We start from the raw sequence: 26,364 nt of genomic DNA on the forward strand, positions 1-26,364 counted from the left end.
ACCAACCATCTATGAAATTACCAACCATCTATGAAATTACCAACCATCTATTAAATTACCAACCATCTATTAAATTACCAACCATCTATTAAATTACCAACCATCTATTAAATTACCAACCATCTATGAAATTACCAACCATCTATGAAATTACCAACCATCTATGAAATTACCAACCATCTATGAAATTACCAACCATCTATTAAATTACCAACCATCTATTAAATTACCAACCATCTATCAAATTACCAACCATCTATGAATTACCAACCATCTATGAAATTACCAACCATCTATGAATTACCAACCATCTATGAAATTACCAACCATCTATGAAATTACCAACCAGCTGTGAATTACCAACCATCTATTAAATTACCAACCATCTATTAAATTACCAACCATCTGTGAATTACCAATCATCTATCAAATTACCAACCATCTATTAAATTACCAACCATCTATGAATTACCAACCATCTATGAAATTACCAACCATCTATGAAATTACCAACCATCTATTAAATTACCAACCATCTATTAAATTACCAACCATCTATTAAATTACCAACCATCTGTGAATTACCAATCATCTATCAAATTACCAACCATCTATTAAATTACCAACCATCTATTAAATTACCAACCATCTATGAAATTACCAACCATCTATGAAATTACCAACCATCTATTAAATTACCAACCAGCTGTTAAATTACCAACCATCTATCAAATTACCAACCATCTATTAAATTACCAACCATCTATTAAATTACCAACCATCTATTAAATTACCAACCATCTATTAAATTACCAACCATCTATGAATTACCAACCATCTATGAAATTACCAACCATCTATGAAATTACCAACCATCTATGAAATTACCAACCATCTATGAAATTACCAACCATCTATGAAATTACCAACCATCTATGAAATTACCAACCATCTATTAAATTACCAACCATCTATTAAATTACCAACCATCTATTAAATTACCAACCATCTATTAAATTACCAACCATCTATGAATTACCAACCATCTATGAAATTACCAACCATCTATGAATTACCAACCATCTATGAAATTACCAACCATCTATGAAATTACCAACCATCTATGAAATTACCAACCATCTATGAAATTACCAACCATCTATGAAATTACCAACCATCTATGAAATTACCAACCATCTATTAAATTACCAACCATCTATTAAATTACCAACCATCTGTGAATTACCAATCATCTATTAAATTACCAACCAGCTGTGAATTACCAACCATCTATTAAATTACCAACCATCTATGAAATTACCAACCATCTATTAAATTACCAACCATCTATTAAATTACCAACCAGCTGTGAATTACCAACCATCTATTAAATTACCAATCATCTATTAAATTACCAACCATCTATTAAATTACCAACCATCTATGAAATTACCAACCATCTATGAAATTACCAATCATCTATTAAATTACCAATCATCTATTAAATTGCCAACCATCTATTAAATTACCAACCATCTATGAAATTACCAATCATCTATTAAATTACCAACCATCTATTAAATTACCAACCATCTATTAAATTACCAACCATCTATCAAATTACCAACCATCTATGAAATTGCCAACCCTCTATTAAATTGCCAACCATCTATGAAATTACCAATCATCTATTAAATTACCAACCATCTATTAAATTACCAACCATCTATGAAATTACCAACCATCTATCAAATTACCAACCATCTATGAAATTACCAACCATCTATCAAATTACCAACCATCTATTAAATTACCAACCATCTATTAAATTACCAACCATCTATTAAATTACCAATCATCTATTAAATTACCAACCATCTATTAAATTACCAACCATCTATGAAATTACCAACCATCTATTAAATTACCAACCATCTATTAAATTACCAACCAGCTTTTAAATTACCAACCATCTATTAAATTACCAACCAGCTGTTAAATTACCAACCATCTATCAAATTACCAATCATCTATTAAATTACCAACCATCTATCAAATTACCAACCATCTATCAAATTACCAACCATCTATTAAATTACCAACCATCTATTAAATTACCAACCATCTATCAAATTACCATCTATTAAATTACCAATCATCTATTAAATTACCAACCAGCTGTGAATTACCAACCATCTATTAAATTACCAACCATCTATGAAATTACCAACCATCTTTTGAATTACCAACCATCTATCAAATTACCAACCAGCTGTGAATTACCAACCATCTATCAAATTACCAACCATCTATTAAATTACCAACCATCTATTAAATTACCAACCAGCTATTAAATTACCAACCATCTATTAAATTACCAACCATCTATTAAATTGCCAACCATCTATGAAATTACCAACCATCTATTAAATTACCAACCAGCTATTAAATTGCCAACCATCTATGAAATTACCAACCAGCTATTAAATTGCCAACCATCTATGAAATTACCAACCATCTATCAAATTACCAACCATCTATCAAATTACCAACCATCTATAAAATTACCAACCATCTATTAAATTACAAACCATCTATTAAATTACCAACCAGCTATTAAATTGCCAACCATCTATGAAATTACCAACCATCTATGAAATTACCAACCATCTATCAAATTACCAACCATCTATCAAATTACCAACCATCTATCAAATTACCAACCATCTATTAAATTACCAACCATCTATGAATTACCAACCATCTATTAAATTACCAATCATCTATGAAATTACCAACCATCTATCAAATTACCAACCATCTATTAAATTACCAACCATCTTTTGAATTACCAACCATCTATTAAATTACCAACCATCTATTAAATTACCAACCATCTATCAAATTAATAATATAATAATAATAATAATAATAATAATAATAATAATAATAATAATAATAATAATAATAATAATAATAATAATAATAATAAACATTTATATAGCGCCATATATCCACGACAGTGCTCATAGGCGCTTCACATTTGAAATAAATCAAAAGGTACTGCAATTACAAGTATGGCTGTAAAAAAAATGGCAACGTTATAATGATTTAAAATGATTTAAAGAGTACATCTAAATCGACTAAATCTAAATAAATGATTGGGAAGAGTAATTCAGTTTAGATTACACACTGTAAATCTGGGTGAAAAGGTGAGTTTTCAACTTGCGTTTGAAAGTGTCAATTTCTGTGCATTGTCTGATGTGACATGGGAGATTGTTCCAAAGCTTCGATGCAACGTAGTAGAAGGCGCGATTTCCAAACGACTTTGATGCAACTCTCGGTACAACTAGTTGTTGTTGATTACTAGAACGAAGGCAGCGGGCTGGTTTATACACAGTGAGAAGATCACACAGGTATGATGGGGCGGTACCGTTGAGGACGCGATAGGTCAGGAGTAGGATCTTGAATTTGATTCGTTCGGTTATTGGAAGCCAATGGAGTTTACGTAATACGTCGGTGATGTGGTCATGTTTCTTTGTTCTGGTAATAAGACGAGCCGAGGTGTTCTGGATGAGTTGGAGTTTGTTTATATTTCGTTGGGTGATGCCGTAGAGGAGACTATTTCCATAGTCTAGTCTGGATGTTACTAACGCATGCACCAGGTGTTTGGCTGTGTCTTCAGTTAGATATTTCCGAATTGCACTAATATTCCTGATGTGAAAATAAGCTGCTTTGCAAAGTGCATTTACTTGATTGTCCATATTAACCCAGCTGTCAAGTTGAATACCGAGGTTTCTGGCTGATGTAGTTGGACTTATGGTAGAGTTGCTTATCTCCATTGATGGTTTCAGTGCTGACAATTTAGACAGATTTTGACGAGAACCGAAAAATAACAATTCCGTTTTGTCAGAATTCAGCTTAAGTAGGTTTGTGGTCATCCAATGGTGTATCTCTGCTGTGAGGTTTTCCATGTCGGAGATACTTCGGTCCATGTTGTTAAATTCAAAACTCATGTATAACTGACTATCATCAGCATACATTACCAACCAGCTGTGAAATACCAACCATCTATTAAATTGCCAACCATTTGTCAACTTGTAAAATTGTTCACTGAATCAACCCCTGATTGTGGTACAATATGATGCAAAGTTATAATGTATAAGCTTGGCGACATGTTGAATAATATAATTTGCATTATATGAAATTCGTCTTACCTCACTGTAGAAGGTTGCAACGTTGTAGTCGGTGAGATTAGGATAAAAATACTCTACTCTTCAAAATATCATGACAACGAGTCTCGGAGCAATCACGTGATCGAAAGTCATGGGCCGCACGTCACCACTTTACACAAACTAAATGATGGCGGCCAATATAGATTTCATACACTAAGGTCACGTGATTTAAGTAAGTTGGAACGGTACTTGGCGGTACGGTTCAAATTGTCTATCCATCTAGAAGCGGTTAAACTTGTTGATTCAAAGTAAGATTATCCTGGAATATCTCATTCCACATTTATGTAAATGAGGCGAATGGAATTCATGTGAGTTCTTGGAATTTAGCAAGGATATGATTGTAGATATAATAAAATTTATTAACATTTTTAATTCCATAAACCATGTGTTAAATTGAATTATTTCTCCCATGCATTTTACTAATGAGTTGTTCGGCATTTCAATTAGCACTAATAGAGAAAAGTAACAATTCGTCACAGTTGGTGAAAGGTGTTAAGTGAAATGTAATACAAATAGGTTTTTTTGACTTATCAATCATCGGTATGTTGATTTTAACGATCTCTTATGGAAAATCCCATCATTCTTGTCCCACAACGAAGTAGCGTTTCCTATACATTGACAGTCGATTTATGATTTTTTGGTGTGTATTTTTTTTTTTAAAGAAGATGAAACAACGTGGTATGTGTCGATACTGTAAAACTAAGCTAACAGCACTCTATGCAAAACTCGTTCCCTACGTACACTGAATGGTTTTGAAAATAAATGTAGACTGTCAAAGTGAAAAGACGTTGACACTATGTCTCCCGAGTTTACCCATACCCGTGTGTTTCTAGGAAACCGTGACGTCAAGCGAGGCATCAACCGGACGAGAATAAATCATTTATGTCAGTCATAGTGCAATTCTTGATTGCTTGAAAAATGTCGAACTTATCAACTTGCTGTATGTGACATAATGTGTGGTTTAGAGCTAGCCCCTTTGGACGTGTCTTGTATACTATGTCAAGAAACTCAGAGATATAGTTACACGCTGAAGAATTTGAATAGCGTGGAATCCATTCTACCCTGTCCTTCTGTACATGAAAAGAAGTTGACTGTTTTGGATTACTTGCGAATCGCCAGCATTACCTTCCTAATGGTTCCATTTCAAAAGACGTATAGTCGATCATCCACGGGTTCAACTTTGAAAACTGTCCACAGTTAGGTTGAATAATTATAACAGAAAACGAAGGCTAAAACTAACTTTGGCTATTAATCTTTGCGATATATTTCATTTTTGAAGTCTTCTCCAGAAAGCCACGGATAAAGCCAGAGATAGCCTATGACTACATAAGTTCGTCAATATCGTTGTTATTTAGATATTTCTCCAGGGAAACCTTGTTATGGCACGTCATATACAGTAGACGCAGTAAATATATAAACCATAATTCACATGTACTTGTACTGGAAATATACGTAGAGTCATATAACAGGGGTTTAGTATACATCTAAGGCCACTATTTCTATAGTCATTGTGGTCTGAGTATACAATCGTGTAGTCTAGAGACTATCAGTGGCGTCAAATCTCAAGATCTCTCTGTTCTTCATGACCATGGGAAGTTACCTAATGAAATTAACACTACTGTTTCAAGGAAATGGATAAATACTGCCACCAATATTTCTGTTAGTGACTGTCATGGTGACAGCGTTATATCAGAGTTCAAGTGCATGTCTAGACATTGGTCAGACAAGTCTTTTTGGCAAACTCACTGATTATGCAAAGCTGAACTGTGGATTACACAGACACTGTGACGTAACGGTACGGGTTAAACAGTTCTAAGACTGATATTGTTTGGTTTATAAATATAGAAAATAATATTATATTAATATCTGTTGTTTTAGGTAAAACTATAAATTGAAACCCCAGTATCTCAGACTATATTTTTTCTTCTTCATAATTCATATTCTTATTCGCTACCCACCCAATGATGCTGCACTCCCCAAAGCGTGTGTGATCACCCAATGAGCTAATTCTATCAGCAGTCCACGAACAAGGAAACCTCGTTTCTCTTTCAAACGATTTTAAATTGACCACAGATAATTAAATAATGCATATATATACGACATAAATTTACAAATGATAAAGTTCAATATATTTCAAAAACAGTCGCTAATTTCTCGAATGGTGTTGCGATTTCCTTTGTAACAGTATTTCAACATCAACAGCTATCTTACAGATAATTAGCAATTAGAGAGTAATGTATGACTTTTGCTTTGTGGACTTTGTGAACAGTGAAAGCTGCTGCACCTCTACTCTATTGTAGTCTTGACTATCCAGTGTTCATTTTGTAGTACAAAAACGAAAACGAAATGTCCTGTGAAAGAGTAATGCAATATAGACAGTGATACAAGAAATTATGAAATACAATGAAACGCAAACAAATTCAGTTGTATTAAGCAATCGATAAGGTATTTTTGAGAATACATAATTATCCATTTCCAAATAATGATCTAAATTACGAATTCGACCGCCGAGTCCAGAACTTAAATTAATTTCTGGTTCGAAAATAAAATCGTTTACGTTTGTCTGTATTAACAATGCTGTGAAATAGATCGTTTAAATCGACCTACATACACTGGAGTATAAAATCGTACACTGTGTTCTTATAATGACAACAAATGAAAACTTTTTTTATATTTTTGAGCTGGGAATTGTTCCTAGCGATTTTCTGTTAGGCAGACAAATACACACGAACACACATAATGCTACAAAGACAATGAAAACTTGGCTTAGAATCCTTTATCTCCAGTTTTGTCCGGAACCAATTCTAAGGGTCAGGGGTCAATAAGGGTCATGGGTCAATAAGGGTCATGGGTTAATTTGATTTCACACATCTTTAAACTGAATAATTACGTCAATAAAACTTGTATATTTATTTCCATTTCTTCCTTGAAGTGATGTAATGGTAAAATCTCCATCCATATCGTTGACAAGTTTACGCATGTGCAGTTTCTCTAATGTGTGACAAAAGAACGACGTCATATCGAATCGTAACACATCTCACTACGACTGATGATACGTTGCACTAATAGTAGAATATTTTGACTTCAAACCTATGCGGAAATTATTGTTGTACAAACATAAATCAGTGTAAAACTAAAATCAATTTCTATCACTGGTAAATTCTGCGAAATTATAAACTTATGTAAATTTATTTATTGTTAATCAGTACATTAACCTTCCAATGATGTGAACACAAGTAAACTTTCATCAAAACTTGTTTACGTCACAAATAAAGTGGCTCAAAAATGTGAAAAACTGAATTTTCTAAAAATTGCTGTGCGCCAAAATAAATCCACCGCGCGCTATCTGGCAGTGCGCCCTCAAATAAAATTTATAATTTTACTTTCGTTTTTATTAGTCGTGTCTCGCGTATCACTTACAGTAATGAATACTCCGTTATTTGTATTAACATTTTACTGAAGAAAAAAAACCTTTAAATACTCAATGTGTTGCCTGTTTTGTGGGTTTTAAGAATTAATTCAAATACTTGTAATTTATACAATTTGGCAAAGAAGGAACCGTTATTTGCAAATTTTGAAGCATACGAATTGCTTACAATGAGTTGACCGTTGTCATTCGTGTCGAGCATACCAAAACGACCTGTTGATTGATAGGTTAAAACACAGGGGTACGTATTATTGTTTAGATTGCCGTTTTCTTAGGAAAATATCGTACGAATCCTGCTGCTACAAATGTATCAATCTCTATACTAGTAGAAATATTAACGAGCTGATTATTCAAAATAGCAAGACGTACAGAGGAGTTTATACAGGATCGTGACTCGATGTCCCCCCCCCCCCTTCTCTTTTCTCCTTACAGGTAGGAATATATAGTCAAAAGGTTGTTATATTTAGTCTGTAGACCACGAAAACAACAATCTATGAAATATTACACGCCCCTATGGGTTAAAGTTGACTTGGGGCCGTAGCCACCAAGTAGGTCGAGTACTTTGGTCTTACACAGTAGCTTACATTACGCTGTTGTCCCAAGTGCCCTATCGAATTGATCCGTCGATCGATTTACAATCTCATGTTACGACCTGTTCCGATCCAGCAAAAAAACACCCGTCTGACCCCTATAAAACCGGTCTTAACAGTCTTATGGGGAAACCTTCAAACGTAACACGATGTCAAAATTAATAACTTCGTTGAAGAGAAGAAGTTGGAGAAGGAACTCTTCGGTAAGTGATTTGGAATATTCAACTTCCTCGTGGTAAAGCTTAAAGTTTGGGAATCGCCCTTACAACATAAATGTATTGCGTATTCAGCATCAACATATATGAACTTGAAGTTGCAATATTGCTATTCAATCCTTTGAATTCGTAGAGTTTTGATGATGTTGTAGGTATTATTAGAATATGCTGTCATCATCATGTCAAAACATAACGGTGCATCTACCCATTGTTTATTACACAATGGCGTCACTGTAATCTTTGATATAAATAACCGTAACGATTGTCTGTTTCAATATTGTAAAACATATACCCCTGCCAGGTGAACGCAATATGTTTCGATCCACAAAAAACTCCTCTCATTTACCTGCATTTATAGTTATATAACAGTAAAACAACGAGTGTGGTTTTCTCGTTAAGATTCACTTACAGGCGGAAGTAAGTGGTTATTTATTTACGTGGTGTTGACGGGGAAGCTACGTCTACCAGACCCCTCTAGTACAAGTGGTATCGACCGGGTATTCTGAGGGCTATGTTTTCATATGCAAACTCTATTGATTACAGTATACTTCCTCGTTTGACGTTCAGTTTTTGTGTCATTTACAGACAGACTCTGACGATTCTAGTTACAACTTGAAGATGGGCGATGAGGTGTTCCACGAAGGCTTTCTAGAGAAGAAAACGGGTGTCGGCGTAATTAAGGTACTTGAAAAAATGAACTTTGTACACCAGTGCCAATCCCTCGATGTGATTTACCAAAGATAGACAGATAAGACCTCTCTATATGCTATATGTACTACTACTAACTTGCCGTCCTAAACGAACTCAACCCGGAAATAGATTACATTTGTTTAAACTCCATAAAATAGTAATATTGAAATAGTGTGCCTAAATGATAGGGCAATGGAAGTTCTTGTCAGTAACTATTTTTATGATGGTTACGTGTCAATGTAATGAGAAGCCATATTAACGTTATGACCCAGTGTATATGCAGGGTGAATCAGGGGTGAATCATGTACAGTCGGGGTCATGTACAGCCCCAGACAAGTCCAAGACAAAATCGTGGGACGTTTGCCGTATTTGAATCGATCCTGTGGTGTAGTCATCAAGTCTCCGTGTCAGAGTTATTCTACTACATTTCAATTTGAACTGAAGTGGCTTGTAATATCCGTGGGGTCAATTTGAGGTCACTGTATGTCTAAAATGTCGAAATGTTTACATGTTGTGTTACTGTGTACATATCTACAATGGCCGTGACTAAAGCACACAATTTGCAAGTCGGACCTCTGGGACTCCTATCTAGTCATTTCCTTTCAAGAATATACGAAGCAAAACTCAGCAAAATTATTTAAAACATGAAAGAAGTTCAATGAAAAAAAAATATATCAACACTGGCATTTCATGAATGGAACCTAACATCAAAAAGTAGACAGGGGTTTCCCCTCCACTGTCAATGGTCAAAGTAACCCCTAGTCCTACTTGCAGACTGAGTAACTCGGGACTCGATTCTGACATTGTCCCTCTCTTCTCTGAGGGACATTGTCAGTATCGCGTCCCGTACACCGTCTGGAAAAAGTAACCCCGTATGCTGTAATTATTTTATGTATTCCCATTTATGACAATTCTAAAAATAATTTGAATGTATAAAGCATGAATGTCAAGGGCAGTTCAGATCACTATAGGCAGGTCGGAATGGTAGTAGACCTTGGATTCCGAGTACTATTAGAATAAGAAGAATATACATCTACCATCATATACCCAAGTATAACATGGCTTATGATTTCAACAAACAACATACTTTAAGGGATTTTGCCTTGAGTTGTTTACGTGACCGCGTCAACGACTCCGTACGTGGTTCTTTCGATACTCAACTATTCTATGCACTCAGAGTTAGTCAATGTTTAGCTTTATACAATAGATGTATGTTCTGTATAGTAACTACAGTAGTATACTACATGAATGAATTGTTATTGTAAGCGGCGCGGTGTCACAACCATTTCCTCTTTTTTTTTAACAATGTACAGTCAACAAAGAAACACTGGTTTCAACTTCAAAGCCGAGAACTTAAATATTACAAGACCAATCCAAAGTGGGAACCTTCTGTAAGTATTTACATTATTTGGTGAAATCAGCTAGCTATGATTCTAACTGTCTGTATTAATAATAATAATACTATTATAAGTTGCTTCCTTGACCCCAGTGGTGAATGCGCACGCGCGTGCGTGTGTACGTGTATGTTCTTCTAGTTGAAATAATGCGCTTGTTAATCCAAGTTGTTACATTTCCTGTTAATGTTTATATTTTCCTTTCAAGTATTTTAGATGAAGATTTTTCTGTCTCTGTCTGTCTGTCTGTCTGTCTGTCTGTCTGTCTGTCTGTCTGTCTGTCTGTCTGTTATACAAATTCTAAATAATAAGTAAAATCTCTGACACCGACACCAACGTTTCAAACAAAACTCTTTTACGATGTGGAGGAAAGAAAATCGCATGTTATGTGCATGTGTGTGTGTGGTGGGTAGGGGTGGGGGTGTTTTCGTCACATTTTTAGTGTTACGTATAGCACACACTTATACCAGGTGGAACTTGAAACTAGGGCGGAGTAAAAGCCAGTTTTTGAGTTTTGAACAGGAAAACGTAGTGACTAGGAACATTAGACCTGAAACGAAACTAACTTTACCACGCCATAAACCCTACACTCTGACCACACTTATGGCTAATATTTGAAAGATTAAACTTTATGTCCCGAAACCAACGTCACCGCCACTGTTGATGATTTAGGTGTTGTTTTTTAATGATCGTGTTTTTCGCCATTCAATTACAGAATCCAAAGGGAGCTATCAATATCGCTGATCTACAAACAGTGAAGGCTATGTCAATGCAGCACCGTCATTTTGTACAGATTATTACTCAGAAGGAGAGGTTCAGTTTGGTAAGTTGTCAATGGCAACGGACATTGTTATAGTAACATAAATTGAAAATTAAACATGTCCAACGAAAACAAAACACATCTACAGTTTACGTAGTGTTTCCATGGTCGTTGGTCTATTCTTTGTGAATATAGTGTACGTAGATTTTAGATGTTTCTGATATCTGCTACTCATTCTTTTAGTAGATTTATTGCATGTAAAGCATTGTAGTAGATACTGGAGTTGAAAATGTTCGTTTGTTCATTACGTCCATTCTCCAGATCTCGCAAGCCTGTTTATGTTTTCTGTTGAAATGTCTTGACGGTGCCAAAAGAGATTGAGGTCGAGTAACCCGGAATTAGCTAGCCCATTGTGGAGTTTATCAACTTACCGAAAATTATTGCGTTTTAGTCAACTGATTAATATGTGAATGTTCCTTCCCGGTAGAGATTATATATACCGTGCTGTACGTTAATCTTCGAATTGATCCATACATATTAGAAAGCTATGCTGATATCGCAACACACAGTATAGTAAATATTTTCATTCCGACACCATGGTTGAACATGAAATTTTCACCGACAGTGTCATAGGAAATGTTTTGCACAGTCAACATTTTCACTGTTTATTTTTTGTTTCAAACATAAAGTTCGGCGAGAGTGCAAGTTACTGTGAGGAATGGGTGACCAAACTCCATCAAGCGATGCAGAGGTTACGACAGTCGACGGTATCAGTGTGTGCTCCTGGTAGTCCGTAAGTTCATTTTTAGTAATTTTACACGTTCTACAGAACTGTAGAAATGCGTATGTGTGTTAGTTTGTGTTCGTTTGACTCCGTCATCTGAAAGATGCAATCTCTTTCACTTCCAGAAAGGTTCTACTGCCAAATATAACTACTGAGTAGAAACTACATTCTTATGAGAAAAAATAAACTTCGTTAGATATTTTCACTATAAATTAGGGAGTATTTGCATACGTGTATTCCAACTACCTGTTTGACACCCTTTGAGGCCAACACAAAAAATAGCTGTATGGTTGTGTGCATTCCAAAATGAATTTTCGGGCTGTTAAAAAGTTATCATTGAAAAGACTTCATTGAAATTAGCATTGTGTAAAGATCGAGTTTAATATTGCACAAATGTCAACACCATGATATAGTTGATTCAAGTTACGTCATTGTTTTCTTACAGACCAACAAGGGGTAAGTCAATGAGACAAAATCTTGCACCTTTGATGGAAGAGGGTGACCAGGCAGCGAAAAGGAACGATTTAGAATATGAACTCCTAGATGGGAGTTCCGGCACAGGATCAGGTGAGACTATCCGCAAGAACTCGGAGGACATCGACGCAGCGAAAACGAACAATTTAGAATATGAACTCCTAGATGGGAGTTCTGGCACAGGATCAGGTGAGACTGTCCGCAAAGACTGGGAGGACATCGACGCTAGTCTTTATGAAGAAATTCAACCTGTCAAAAACGCTGCGCCCTCTACGGTCAAAAAGTCACCTACTTCACGCCAAGGGCGGGAACAGACGGGAGAAAGTGACTCCAATTCTTCTGGATATTATTCAATGGAAGGAACGCCAACTGATCAAGACGTTGACGAAGTATTTGGTAATACAACCCCTCCTCCACTGCCAAAATTACCACCAAGAAAAATAAAGTCCCCCGCTATGGAAGAACTTAGGCAATTGCTGACAGAAATGGGCGCCGACATTGTCAATAGTGTAGATACCGACGCACAAGGAGAGTCAAACGGAATTGAGGAAGTGAGGCAGTTCATTAGAGCACGATTCTCTATCAATGTCTAGACCACATATAGAAGACTCAGTCAAAGTTTCATTTCGTTTGTTAGCTTGTATAATACGCCATGCACATATAGCGCCGAGTCAGGCTGCCTGCTGTCCATACAAGTTTGTGCTGCGCGTTTTTTTTATGAGTAACGTGCATAATTTCGCCATTGCAAGAACATTCACAAACAGATCATCACCGACACTATCAAAGAAACAAGTTTCCGTGTCACATGCGTGCACGTGACAGTACTAACTATAAAATAGCTACATGATGTGTCACGTGATGTTTGTTTTCTCCAAATTTACCAAAAACCCAATCCACGCGCGCACGCGCATGGCAAACAAAGAATTTAATTGATGTTACCTAATGACGTACATATTCTGTACTACTACTAGGACCATCCATGAATTAATTTTTGGCTCACAATTGTAAGAAACCGTGGTTTCAAAACACGTTACGAGTATAATCCATGGATCTACTAAAGCTATGAGTTAGGTTACTCTTGACCTGCCTAAACGTAATTGAGAATTTCCCTACTTTCTCGAGAAAAAATTCAAATTCATTTAAAGAAAAAAATCAGAGAGTCTATAGGGTAAATAACACAAAGGTGTGGTTGCAATCGCACTGATGCTATGTTACACTAAGACAAGTATAAACCATATTGAGTTGCCCCGCTGCCTACGTAACAATACAGTCCAATATAATATATCACGAAGCTTTTTGAACATACAGGTAAAGAAGGCATGAAGATATCCGTCGATTTGAATTTTCAGAGAGTATTTTTGTATTAGAACTCCAGGTTAGAACAGGGTAGCTGAATATCTTCCGTTCTGTTGGAACATTTGATATTACGTGTAAAATTATTTACTTGTTCATGTTAAAGTGGCACAAGGTGAGTTTAGAAGCCTTTTCACTTCTGTAAAAAAATACTTACAAAATACTTCGATAAAAGTATAATAACGTTTATGTCGATGAATGCCTTCTATGTCATTATTACAATTTGTGTTTTGGCATTGTTAGAATAGTTGTAGTTGCATAGGGAGTTCCTGTACATTTTTTGATATGTATAATCCGTCATTGGATAGTTTATAATTATATCTTAATATACCAGGTTTGAGTTATACAGAAAAACATTACATCCTAAATAGATAAAAACTCAGCTTGTGTTCCTTTAAGTTAATACAGTGGATATGAGTACTAGTATTCTAAAGACATTGACTAATAGCTGTGTTATAAGTTTTGTAGTTGTTTTTTTTAAATTCTATTTACCATAGACTTTATTTTACTCAACCACAGTCTATCGCTTTGTATCACGTGTCAATCATGTGACACAGGCTGGGTTATATTTTATTTCGTAGGTTGGCGGCAACCAGACCCGTACACCTTTCGCTGCAGCTACATAAATATTACACAACCGCTTTATCACGTGGTACTTTATTTGACATTCACCAATATCTCATGACGATAAAGTAAACAGCCATTTTGAAAAATTGCGTTCAACCAGTCAGAATATCGGTTGAGACATGGTTCCTGTCATGTAAAAATTTTATCTTTCTTTTCCAAGTACAAATTGAAAATGTAGTGATATGTCTATTAAAGGGAAGTTTATTCATTGATGAGAAACAATCATTCTGAGTAAAAATATGCCATCCTGGGAACTCATGCTTTGCTGACCACGGCTGCTATTTGACAGTATATACGTATTAGTTTTTCAAAGATAATACACGTAGTCCAATTCAACATATAGATTAAATTTGTACATTCAAAGATGTTTCACATATTCTAAAATTACCCCGACAACTGGGATGGTTAAAATGTCGATGACAGCCAGAGTGACCACGTCATGCAATCTATATACATTTTAACTAAACTACTGTCGGCCTACCATCTGTATGGTGTTGATCCACATTCTGTCGTCGGTTATGGTATCCAGCCTGTTGTAAAAATGTATAACTGTCGTCTCGGTTTCATTCTACTTGCGTGTATGAACATATTTTCGAACAAATATCACCGGAACTGCATATATAGCAAGTACTTTTTGTCTAAAACACTTTGACAAATAAGAAACCCGTCCACGTGATCCATCAAATGTAGGCCTATACATCTATAAGTAAGAATCGTTTCACACGTACACCTGTCAATTGATACATTTCATTACTGTCGAAAAGCAAATTACGACGTGTTCATTGTCCCACAGTAAACTATGTATATATGCCATATGGGTCAAACGTTTCCGATATAGCGGCGTTGTGATGATGTCACGTCACACACCATATGACCGGATTCTCAGTCATGTGATCATGAACACATAAATGACGTCATGATTGTGTTTCGTTTCTTGTTGTACTTGTAGCTGAAGCTCAAGTACCGAAACTGCTAAACGTACACGGGCAGAATAATGTGTACTGTCTTGTGTTTGTAAATTGGCCATACTAAGGACAAGGCCTAGGTTAATTATCATCAACAAACGAAACTTAGGCTGTGAATTATGCTACAAAATTGGACCTTGGGTAGTTGTAGCAGATTTCATGACAGGTGGATCGAATCAGCAGCTATATCGTTTACGATGGTATCTAATTTGTGCTGGATATGGATATGCATGTAATTTTGGAATCTCACTGAACACAAATTTAGGTCAATATGGTACTTTATGTTGAAAAGGTGTACTAACTGTAACTGGAATATGTTTTGAAACTCTTTTGTTAGATATAATGATATACTCATAATATTGTACACTCTGAACAGTATTAAATCACCTGAGGGTAAATGTATTTGTGTAGCTATACCGTATTGTGACTTACTCATAATATTGTACACTCTGAACAGTACTCCGTAAATCACCTGTGCCGGGATAAATATATTTGTACAGCTTTATACATAATATGATACAATAAACCAAATCAAATTGAATTTGGTTCCACCCAATGCGACCACAATCTTAACATGTTGCTGTACTACGCTTATTGGTATGTTACTGTAAACACTTTTTAGTGAATATTTTGTTGGTTGTCTAATCGAAAAAATAATATTCAAGTTGCAGTTAGTGCAGCTTTAATAAAAGATTCTCCTTTTAATAAATTGTTCCAGTCCGTTTTATTTGTCGAAAAGTGATTAAACTTATAATTTTTTTTTCAGTTGATATGTCATACTGGATTACAGTATTGTGTTTATGTAGGTCTGTAAGTTAGTTGAAGTTATCTTTCTTTATGTACGTGTAGTTATTGTGTTTAAACAATATCAATTCGTTGACTTTGTTTCAATAAACTAGTGATAAACACAACTATATTTCAAAATTTCTGAAATATATAGTGATGTTTATGCTGATGCTTTGTAGTTAGAACCAGGGAAATTCTGTCCTGTCGGAAATACATTAGTGTCCTTAGGGCCCTAAACTTGCTGTCCTTCGTGATAAATTGCCAAAACAAAATCGCGTTAACGTTCATATTCAAATAACCAACAAAGACTGTGAACGTACTCCGTTAGTATGTCATTCAGTTCTGTTTCTCGTGCCTTCAAGTTTGTAAGTTAACTTCTGGACTCATGCAGGGTGATTGATTTAAATAGATCTACAATGACAACGTAACTTTGTATTTTGTAAAGCATCTGTGTTATATTTGATTTGGATGTATGCTTCTAAGGATTGTTGTGGAAACTTTCCTTGAAAAATGACAATTAAAAAAGTTTGTATTAAATTAATTTTCTGACATTAAAATTTGACAGTTCTTATTTTTGAAAGTCGCGGTACTATTAGTCTAGAATTCTAAACTGGTACAGTATTCTGTTTTAAAAACTTCATACTAATACCAAGTTTTTAAAACGTAGTACTGTACCAGTTTAGAATTCTAGACTAGTCTACGGTACTAAAGGCTGGGGAAGGCGAAAAAACGCACATTCCCTATAGATGGCCAGGGTGTCGTCTCTGTAATAGTACAAGGGAATAAACGGACGTGCAAACCAAGAACTTTTGATACAATGAATTATAATGAAGTTTTGCGGTAAGAAAAAATATACATACAAGTATATACTTGTCAAGTGCAAACAGTGCATCCTGTGCGACTGACTGGGCTTGAGTATATTTGGGAATCGTCGACAGTCTGCATAATTTATCGCACACGAGTAGATTGACATGTCATCGACGATTGAGAACTAAATTACCTAAAGCTTATAGGGTAATCGAATAGAACCACTATACCGTGATACAACTGTAAACGTCGGGGGCATGACCTTATAGTCACATGATCTGTGCAGTGTTAACATGTTATCACGGTTTATTCAAATGTAAAATAGTAAACTCCACAAACATAAACAATCAAATCGCACATTATGAATATGCATGAATACGGGTATTAATAGCCTATTGTTGTAATGACGTCACCTGAAACTGACTGTCCTCGGCGGTAACCCTTTATTAATCAGTTTGGGCGGGCTGCATTGAATTAGACGAAGAACCCGCGCATATTTGAAATCGATTAAATCTTTTTTTTTTCCAAATCAGTGCGGAAAAGAACAAGGGCAGGGGCGTCTCGTGCAAACGTCTAGACTTTGATTTTCAAAATTCAGGGGTATTACGATTATCGGACTGGGCAATGAAATATTGAGGAGAAAGGATAGACAGTTACACCATCTGTACAATCACGTTCATGCAGTGAGACTTCACTCATACAAACATCACTCAAATTGAAGTATCAAACGCAATTATTATTTCAATATATAAAAGTACTTTTTAATATTCTCTCTGAAAAGTGTGAAATATAGTCGTACATCTTGAATATGGAAGTCATTTCACAAAATGACAAAATAATAAATTACGTTTTTTTATGTACGTGAAGGTCCGAAAATGATTTTGTCTGTTCGTTTTCCCCAATTAACAATGGCTAAAAAAATCTCTTGGAAATAATTGGGTAAAACGAACAAAGTGAGAAATAGAAATGGTATTTACAAGTGTTCTGCGTTGGTAGGTGTACTACACTATTCAACTAGTGTCCATCGCCAACATCGCTACGATTATCCGAATAGCGAATCAATCCGAACAGGAGCCAAAAGGTCCTCCTACGAGTCGAAGCTACAAAATATATATACAAAATGCATATAATATTTATAAATCCATCATGTCTCTTTCAAACGCAACAAAAGTTTCTAACAAGTCCGTTTACTTCTTTGCCTTCTTTGTAGCCTTCTTTTTGGGTGTTGCCTTCTTTGCTGCCTTTTTGGCTGGCTTTGGTTTTACAGCCTTCTTTGCCTTGACTGGTTTCTTTGCCTTCTTTTCTGCAGCTTTCTTTGGCTTCTTCTTTTTGTCAGCTGGTTTCTTTGCTTTGGGTTTCTTTGCCTTTGGTTTCTTTGCCTTGGGCTTCTTGGGTTTCTTTGCCTTGGGCTTCTTTGGCTTCTTCACTGCCTTCTTCTTTTCGCCAATACGGAAACTTCCTGATGCTCCTTTGCCCTTAGTGTGTTTCAGGGCACCACTGGCCTCCATACGCTTGAGTGCCAATTTCAGGTGGACGTTGGCAACTTTGGGGTCGCCGACTTTGTAATTGGCAACGATGTATTTGAGGATGGCTTGACGTGAAGAACCACCACGCTCCTTCAAAGCTTCGATGGCTTTTGTAATCATCTCACTGTATTTGGGATGAGCTGCTGGTGCCTTTGGCTTTCTTGGCTTCTTGGCCTTTGCTGGCTTGGCGGGGGCTGGTGCTGCTGTGTCTGCCATGGTGAAAGTTTCGATAGTTCTCTTGACTGTAGATAGCTGAGAGACGAATGAAACAGATTGAGGTGACGCTGAGTACGCTACACAAATAAATAGACCCATTGCGAACGTCGGAGGAAGCATCATAACAAACTCAAAGAGACTGACACGAAAATGGCAGCTTGAGTGAGGCAATGTGCTTGTTACCACATTTACGCGAAGAATATTCTGTAACAAGCCCCTTTCCACCAAGTGATTTCCTTCTAGTTTCACAGTGGAGAAAACGGCCTTTCTTCTGATACATTATTAGAGTAACTATGTCGAATATTTTCGGAGATCGGTTAACATTTTCGCGATTATCCGGTAATGCCGAAATAGGTACCCCTACTTCAACGTGCGGTATTTTTATAAAACTGCTGTAGGTATGTAAAAAAATGTGTTTGCCAGAAACTCTGTTATATCTTTTCTTATACCAAGTGGTAGTTTGAATTTCTGGTGTATTTTCATTATTTCGGCAGACCAATCAAAATAGGGTAACAAGCACATCTTTCGCCCGCCGCCATCTTGCGTCTCTACAGAACTCCGCCAAAAATACTCAATTTTCCTTTTTACCGTCAATTTTCGACCAAAATGGCTTGAACGGATCAAAATGTGCATTTTCTACACTTCCAAACGACTCCAAGATGTCTAAAATCCGTCTTTTCAATGATTTTAAAACTCGAAAAAGTCCCCAGTCAGTAATGAGATTCATGGTCAGGCTACGTCAATTTTCCTCGGTGCCAAGACGTAGTATTTCATCGAAAATGCTATATTTAGCTCATTCTGAAGGTATATTTTCATAAAAATAATACCCATGGGTGGAAATAGTCGATCTAAGTATTACTTGTGAGTTTTGCGAGGTAAAATAATCTAGAACTTCCAAAAAGTAAAAAAATTCAATGTATAGTATACGTCGGCCAATCTGTTTGTTTGCTCCGTCGCCATCAAACCATTTTGTGTTGGTTAGCGAAATATTTTTTGTTTTTATCTATTTAGAACGACTGGTCAGTACGAATAACCTCTCAGATGTATCGGAAATGTTGAAATCTACCTTTCCTACAACTTTATTGTACTTTCATAAATAGTTATTTGAGTTATTCTCGATTTCTTCGGCTCCTAATCGCCTGTGTCATCGAGTAACATTCGCCATATTGAAGAGAAAAATTCTATGCCTTTGACCCCGTCGATTTTTACTGGCGTATTTTCGTCGCCGGTTGCTTGAAAATAATTCTTAAGTGATTGAGAAAAAAGTGTAGGCGTACATTCAAGCTCTTCGGGAGATTTAGTTCTTATTTTTTTCTTTTCCACAAGTATAGTACCTTTTGGAGTGTTTTCTAAGCCAACGAGGCGTTGCCAGCGACTACAACTGGTACTCAGACCGCGTCATCGAGCAGAAAAGCTTTTGTGATTAGAATGTCTGGGCAAAAACCTCGGCTGAATATTGTGTAATTAACCCTTCTTGGTGGGCAAAAAGTGATACATGGTAAAAATATAGATATAACGACAGTTATTCTGATTTTATTTTGCGTTTGATTGCACAGTGATTTCCAAAATACGATAATTTTCGTGATTTAAGCGTGCCGTACACTTAGCAACAAAGCTTCGTGACCCAACTTGGTGAGACGAAAGCATTGCAGATGAGATCATATTTCCTCTTGTAGTATTACCTACAATTTTTTTCTGAAACTTATCATTCAGGTGGATGCAACTATTATTGTAGCGTGTTTCTTATAAGCTGTGGTCTGAAATAATATTTCACTATGAGCGCACAAATAATTTATCCTTTATTTATGGAAAATTCCAATGATCATTCAAAGCGCTGTCAATGCAACACGTAACAATCGCCTATAAATTGCGCTGCCATTTTTGTTGTGTGTACCCGAAACAAGAAATTTCAACCGCTTCCTCCTAACTGGAGTTGGGCCTCACATCCATTCCTCGAAAAGGGTTCATGTGAACCAACTATATTATATGACACAGAGTTGATTTTAGCGGTTTTCTCGATGTAAATGACATGAAAACGCGCACAGAAAAAAAGGGCGCTATATTTTAATGAGGCTATTGAACGGTTGTGTGCTGTTGTGAGAATTACTCTAGTTGACCCCAGGCCTATTCAGGTCATTCGCACCCGATTTGGTGTTTCTAGTTTTTTTTCTCGGTCACTCCTTACAGTTGATTATCGCGTTGATTTTGTGGTTTACCGCAACTATGTGTGATACCCACACAAAACAAGGGTAATACACACAGTCTGTAAACAAACAGGATTATGTTGCTCGAGGTGGTAGGCGACCTTCAGATTTTCACTGGCGGACGCAACTTGAGTGTACCGTCTCTAGCTCCATGAAAAGGGGAACATATTCTGGCCCACGAAGATTTTTCTTCTTCTCACTGCATGTCATATAGACATATGCCGAGGCTAATTAATTACTCGATGGGAATTTGAGCTTTGATTTTTCGAAACTATTGTTACAATGTTACATGTTGCTGCATTGTGTAGCAAACTGTTACGCGTTTGTACCGCCACTAAAGGCCGGCTGTCAACTACTGTCAAGTTGTTTGATGAAATACAGCTGATCATGAAAAATTCTCGGAGGAAAATAGACTCTTAAGATTGATAAATAGGCTAAGTAGTACGTATTCACAGTAAAGTAACATACACTTCGTATACCTGCGTACGTGTACCTGCATACAAGTTGCCAGGGCAGGGCTGCACTCGAGCTCGTTTAGTGACAGAGAGCGAAAAACTGAATGTGTAAACCCGGGTACGGGTAACGGTCCACGGGATGCCAACACAAGAGGTTCTCACAAGTTATTGCTCTTGTGCAGAAACAAACATGATATTTCTTTTTTGTGTTTCCAAGGAAAATGTTAGAGTTGTCAGACTTCGTTATATACAATCTCATTATACCGGTGCAGTTGCCTAGGTTACATATAATTTTTTTATTTTCAGACACTTTAAGGTCAAGAGAGCAAAGTGAGTGTCCATAGAATATTTTAACAAACATATGACCAACTTGCCAGGAGCAACAAGGGGATAACCGTCCAATTTCTACGAATCATGTTTGGACTACTCCTTAATTTTAATGTAATCGTTAGGTATACTCGTATTTGTCTCAGATTGTAAATGTTATTAGTAATTATAAACTAGTACTCGTATTAATTACTGAATTCATTTAAATGCTGTTTTGTGTTTCTGGTTTTCTTTTGGAAGGGGGGGGGGGGGGTGACCGGATTATTTTTTAGCAAATGTTACATATATACCTATATCAAAATATAGTCGTTACATTATTAGATGATTCCGATGCTGAATAGACCCATACATCTTTTATTTTTGCAAACACGTTACATTTTAGTTTTAAGTGTTATTAAACTTAACCACACACTGGTTTTGGCGATCACATAACTGTCACGATGTAATGTGACCAAATAGGCTTACAATTACTTAATAACGGTATAAACAGATTCGAGTGCACAAGTGTAAAGGACACAACCGTCGACAACGGTATTCTTACAGTAAATTATGATCTAAATCTGCAATGGTCATGGTCGTTCCTTATCCAGTCGACGATACAGACAAATAACACATTTCACTCTACATTCTCTCTGGCTGTAGTGTATATTCAATGTACATCCGCCATTAACCGGATAAAAGAAAGGAAACTTCTTGTCAAAAAAAATATTCATTTAAAACTTAGGCCCAAAAAAATAATGCGTGTTTCCGATAATATGGTGTCGGAAAATTTTATTTTATTTTATTGCTTCGACCCAAAAAAACCAGACGAAATGTCGGTCAGAATACCCCCTTGTGTGATTCTTGGATGAAATATGTACAAACATGACCGGGGATAGGAAACAGGCGTGCATGAAGGTCAAGAAGACAGATCTAGAGCTTTTCTTATCTGTAATATGTACAGGCATCACTGGGGAAAGAAAAAAACTGACGTACATGAAGGTCAAGAAGACAAATAAATGTTTAGGGTCGGGAGCTTAAACTAGGATTGGTTGGGTTATCGGAAAAATACATTAAAAAAAATATATATTTTGCCATAACCCGAAACAAATATTTAGACTTTCTCCACATTACTGCAACCGTCAAGTCCAATACATAGGCGTCGAATACCTATTTGAATCACTTGTCAAATTCGGCAAAAATCGCGCGCTCAGGTTGAAGCTTATCAAGTGGTGGAAAAAACACAATTGCCTATGTGAAGTGTAACAAAGCAACATCACTATGATTTTAAGCCAAATCAAAGGTATCTGTTCGGATTATTTTGTTATCCTGAATTTGAAGTGATACTTGAGTGTTGTTGTGGTGGTGGTGATGGTGGTGGTGTTATTTTGGTGTATATCTATACAATGGCGACCCGCTGTGGGTTAACTTAGGTAAAGTTCTGAGCAAAATAAACGAAGGAGAAATACATGTAAAAGGCAAAAGTCGTGTGGTTGTGATCAAGAACGGAATGGACTTAGACATAATTATAGTACAACGACGAATGAATAGCAAGTCTCTCTCTCTCTCTCTCTCTCTCTCTCTCTCTCTCTCTCTCTCTCTCTCTCTCTCTCTCTCTCTCTCTCTCTCTCTCTCTCTCTCTCTCTCTCTCTCTCTCTCTCTCTCTCTCTCTCTCTCTCTCTCTCTCTCTCTCTCTCTCTCTCTCTCTCTCTCTCTCTCTCTCTCTCTCTCTCTCTCTCTCTCTCTCTCTCTCTCTCTCTCTCATCTTGCACATTCCGTATATACCTGTTGTACCAAACCTGTCATGATATGAATAAAGGCGTATAAATATTACTGTTGTTTTCGTATCAATTCACGTCACTTAAATCCCCAGCTTCAAACTGCTACCTGTAAATGAACGCTCACTCTCTCACTAATGAAACAGACAGGGTACAATACCAAGTCATGTGTGTGAATGGACGTCATGTGCAGAATCAAAACATCCGGCGAGGGAAGCCGCCTACGTCAGTTCCTCTAAAAGATATATTTGCATAGATGACCAAGATGACCTGGGACTTGAGCGCATGCTCAGTTCAGTTCAGTAGCCCTAACCTACTTATAAATGCTATAAATCATCACGACTGGAGCACAAACAGCACAGACAACGGCAGTGTGCAGTGCTGCATAGCGCATATTTATCTCGTGCGGCAAATTAATCACACCTACTCAAAGCACAGGGACCCAGAAACCGTGTGAAAAACAAAACAAACAAACAAATAAATAAATAAATAAATAAACTATCAAATAAATGACAAATGAACAAGCAAACGAACGAACAAAAACATATCTAGTATACCCCCATGAGTATCTGTTTATTTGCTGGTTTATTTAATTATTTTATTTGTCCCTATACTTGTCGTTCGTTCGTTTGCTTGTTCATTTGTCATTTATTTGATAGTTAGTTTATTTATTTATTTATTTATTTATTTATTTATTTGTTTGTTTGTTTGTTTGTTTGTTTTGTTTTGTTTGTCACACGGTTCCTGGGTCCCCTGTGCTCAAAGCACAGCTCTCATATTATCATGTTAAAAGATAGTGTTTTTTCTCGTTTGCGTTCACGATGTAGGAAAATGGTACTAGGTTTTAAGGAAAGAGAAAATGATGTTAATCCTACAAGCTTCAAACTCTCCTTTGATAAAAATTGAAAAAAAATTAAATTGTTGTTTGTACTTGTATTCACTTTATTTCTGTATATTATTTTTGTATGCTTTACCATGCTTGCTATGGCATGTTGTTATGCAATAAAGATTGATTGATTGATTGATTGATTGATTGATTGATTGATTGATTGATTGATTGATTGATTGATTGATTGATTGATTGATTGATTGATTGGTTGATTGAATGATTGGTTGGTTGGTTGGTTGGTTGGTTGGTTGGTTGATTGATTGATTGATTGATTGATTGATTGATTGATTGATTGATTGATTGATTGATTGATTGATTGATTGATTGATTGATTGATTGATTGATTGATTGATTGATTGATTGATTGATTGATTGATTGATTGATTGGTTGGTTGGTTGGTTGATTGATTGTATTGGTATATTTTTGTTATTGAAGTTTTCATTTAATTTTCCATTGTCCAGAATATACACTATTTGGTTTTGATATCCCGTCCTGAATACATGTGCACTTGTAGTCACTTTTTCTTTCCCTTTACATAATATAAAGACAATTAAGCTTATAGTATAATTTATACAACGCTGCAGTTGTGTCCCAACTTTGACATATTATGTTAGCGTTGTTATACTTTGCAGTATTTTCATGGATTTAATTACACTACATCCTGCAACTGATAACTTGAAAAACAACTTTCATAACATGAAGAAGGCACAGACAATCGACAAGTTGAGCCAACTTGAGGACTTTCTTTATCAACGTGTACTCTCTTCTCGTTGTTAGGGGGCCTTGTAATTAAAGAAAGTGAAAAGTAATGCACCGCGTTGAACACTCACGGTAATGTTTGCATTACAATTCCCTGTAATTTCAGCATTGAGATCTACCATCCACACTTAAATTTAGTATTTGACGCCCTACTTGATGCACAGTTTGGTGATTCCTTCTTGGTCTCACTTCAATTTTTGAGCACGAATAGATCAGCGGGTCGGTAGTTGTCGGTGCCCCCAAGGACGGAAAGAGCTCGCGAAGTGACATCCCGATTCAGCGTGGACGGAATAAATACGGTGTCTTGTCGTGCTCCTTGGCTTCTACGCACTGATTACACACGCTGTGGAGTGGTCATCGACATTGGTAAGTTCAGCATATTAAAAGTTATATTCACTGGTACTGTGCGAACAACTCGCGGGCAATACGCATGTGAACAGTTAGATCATACTTCCATGGTTAGACATAGTACAACTTGAGGTTCAACAAGTGGTAATTTAATACAGCTACCGTCGGTCACACGCTACCTCCCATGGTTGTAAAAAGAAATGGGCGCTGTGACGACGGGTACAAAATTTTTCATTAATTCTAACACTGTTCTTCATGCATGTGTTATTTTTCAAAGTTTATTTAACACATTTTCCCAAAATCAACGACAAAAATTATTGAAAAAGTACTAAAACTAACGAGACAAAATCACGTATCGTATTTTTGCGCAGCTGTTTGCCTTCGTCACTTTACAAAGACGAAATTGTGCGAGAAAAAGACTGTATCAATGGTTTTTAGAAGTTGACCTCACTAAAGATATCACTGAGTGTTTTATTTTAATAAGCATTTCGTATATACATGCTCAAGGTTTGCTAAACAAAGACCCTCTTATAGTACAGTGTTTGGTGTTGTCATCTCAGGCATGTCTTGTGTGCAGGAATGTACATGATGTAAGGAATGGCACGTACTTTTGTTTACAAGAAAAATAGAAACTTATTTTTGGGAAGGTGAAGATAAATGGACACATCGTGCATTCACTGTCTCTATTCAGGTATAACTGCTAATGACTAGGTCAGGGGTTAGCAAAATATAACATTGGCAACTCGATCAGTTCACCTCACTATAATACATGTAA

At 36.3% G+C, this 26,364-nt stretch overlaps 3 protein-coding genes across 4 annotated transcripts in view; 2 read left to right on the forward strand and 1 right to left on the reverse strand.

Annotated features, from left to right (window-relative positions):
• The first annotated feature begins 8,125 nt into the window (after window positions 1-8,125).
• LOC144435645 (uncharacterized) lies at window positions 8,126-16,810 on the forward strand. The gene is made up of 6 exons (XM_078124242.1): window positions 8,126-8,455; window positions 9,053-9,148; window positions 10,471-10,548; window positions 11,267-11,374; window positions 12,001-12,104; window positions 12,541-16,810. Exons 1-6 carry the CDS (start codon window positions 8,402-8,404, stop codon window positions 13,160-13,162), a joined length of 1,062 nt encoding a protein of 353 aa, XP_077980368.1. The 5' UTR covers window positions 8,126-8,401; the 3' UTR covers window positions 13,163-16,810.
• A 1,057-nt stretch (window positions 16,811-17,867) lies between these two features.
• LOC144435171 (histone H5-like) lies at window positions 17,868-23,749 on the reverse strand. Of its 2 annotated transcripts, none has more exons than XM_078123741.1 (2): window positions 23,649-23,749; window positions 17,868-18,885 (listed from the first exon to the last, which is right to left on the reverse strand). In XM_078123741.1, exon 2 carries the CDS (start codon window positions 18,847-18,849, stop codon window positions 18,295-18,297), a length of 555 nt encoding a protein of 184 aa, XP_077979867.1. In that variant the 5' UTR covers window positions 18,850-18,885; window positions 23,649-23,749; the 3' UTR covers window positions 17,868-18,294. The 2 variants fall into 2 exon arrangements, with proteins under 2 accessions (XP_077979867.1, XP_077979866.1); XM_078123740.1 differs by having other exon boundaries at window positions 23,600-23,741.
• Window positions 23,750-25,312: 1,563 nt separating this feature from the next.
• The window catches only part of LOC144435296 (rhomboid-related protein 2-like), a 57,713-nt gene continuing 56,661 nt past the window's right edge, over window positions 25,313-26,364 (forward strand). The window contains exon 1 of the mRNA XM_078123891.1: window positions 25,313-25,607. The gene's annotated coding sequence lies outside the window, so the exon portion shown is untranslated. The remainder of the gene's footprint in view (window positions 25,608-26,364) is intronic.

This window comes from Glandiceps talaboti, chromosome 5 (assembly GCF_964340395.1).
Source record: "Glandiceps talaboti chromosome 5, keGlaTala1.1, whole genome shotgun sequence".
Classification (NCBI taxonomy): domain Eukaryota; kingdom Metazoa; phylum Hemichordata; class Enteropneusta; family Spengelidae; genus Glandiceps; species Glandiceps talaboti.

What these genes read in the sequence shown, in the direction of transcription:
- LOC144435645 (XM_078124242.1), top strand. Translation starts at nt 8,402, where the DNA reads ATGTCAAAATTAATAACTTCGTTGAAGAGAAGAAGTTGGAGAAGGAAC. An exon ending in CGGGTGTCGGCGTAATTAAG is followed by an intron (nt 9,149 to 10,470) that starts GTACTTGAAAAA and finishes AACAATGTACAG; the next exon opens with TCAACAAAGAAACACTGGTT. An exon ending in AGAAGGAGAGGTTCAGTTTG is followed by an intron (nt 11,375 to 12,000) that starts GTAAGTTGTCAA and finishes TCAAACATAAAG; the next exon opens with TTCGGCGAGAGTGCAAGTTA.
- LOC144435171 (XM_078123740.1), bottom strand. Translation starts at nt 23,620, where the DNA reads ATGACAGGTTTGGTACAACAG. An exon ending in TGACAGGTTTGGTACAACAG is followed by an intron (nt 18,886 to 23,599) that starts GTATATACGGAA and finishes TTCGTCTCTCAG; the next exon opens with CTATCTACAGTCAAGAGAAC.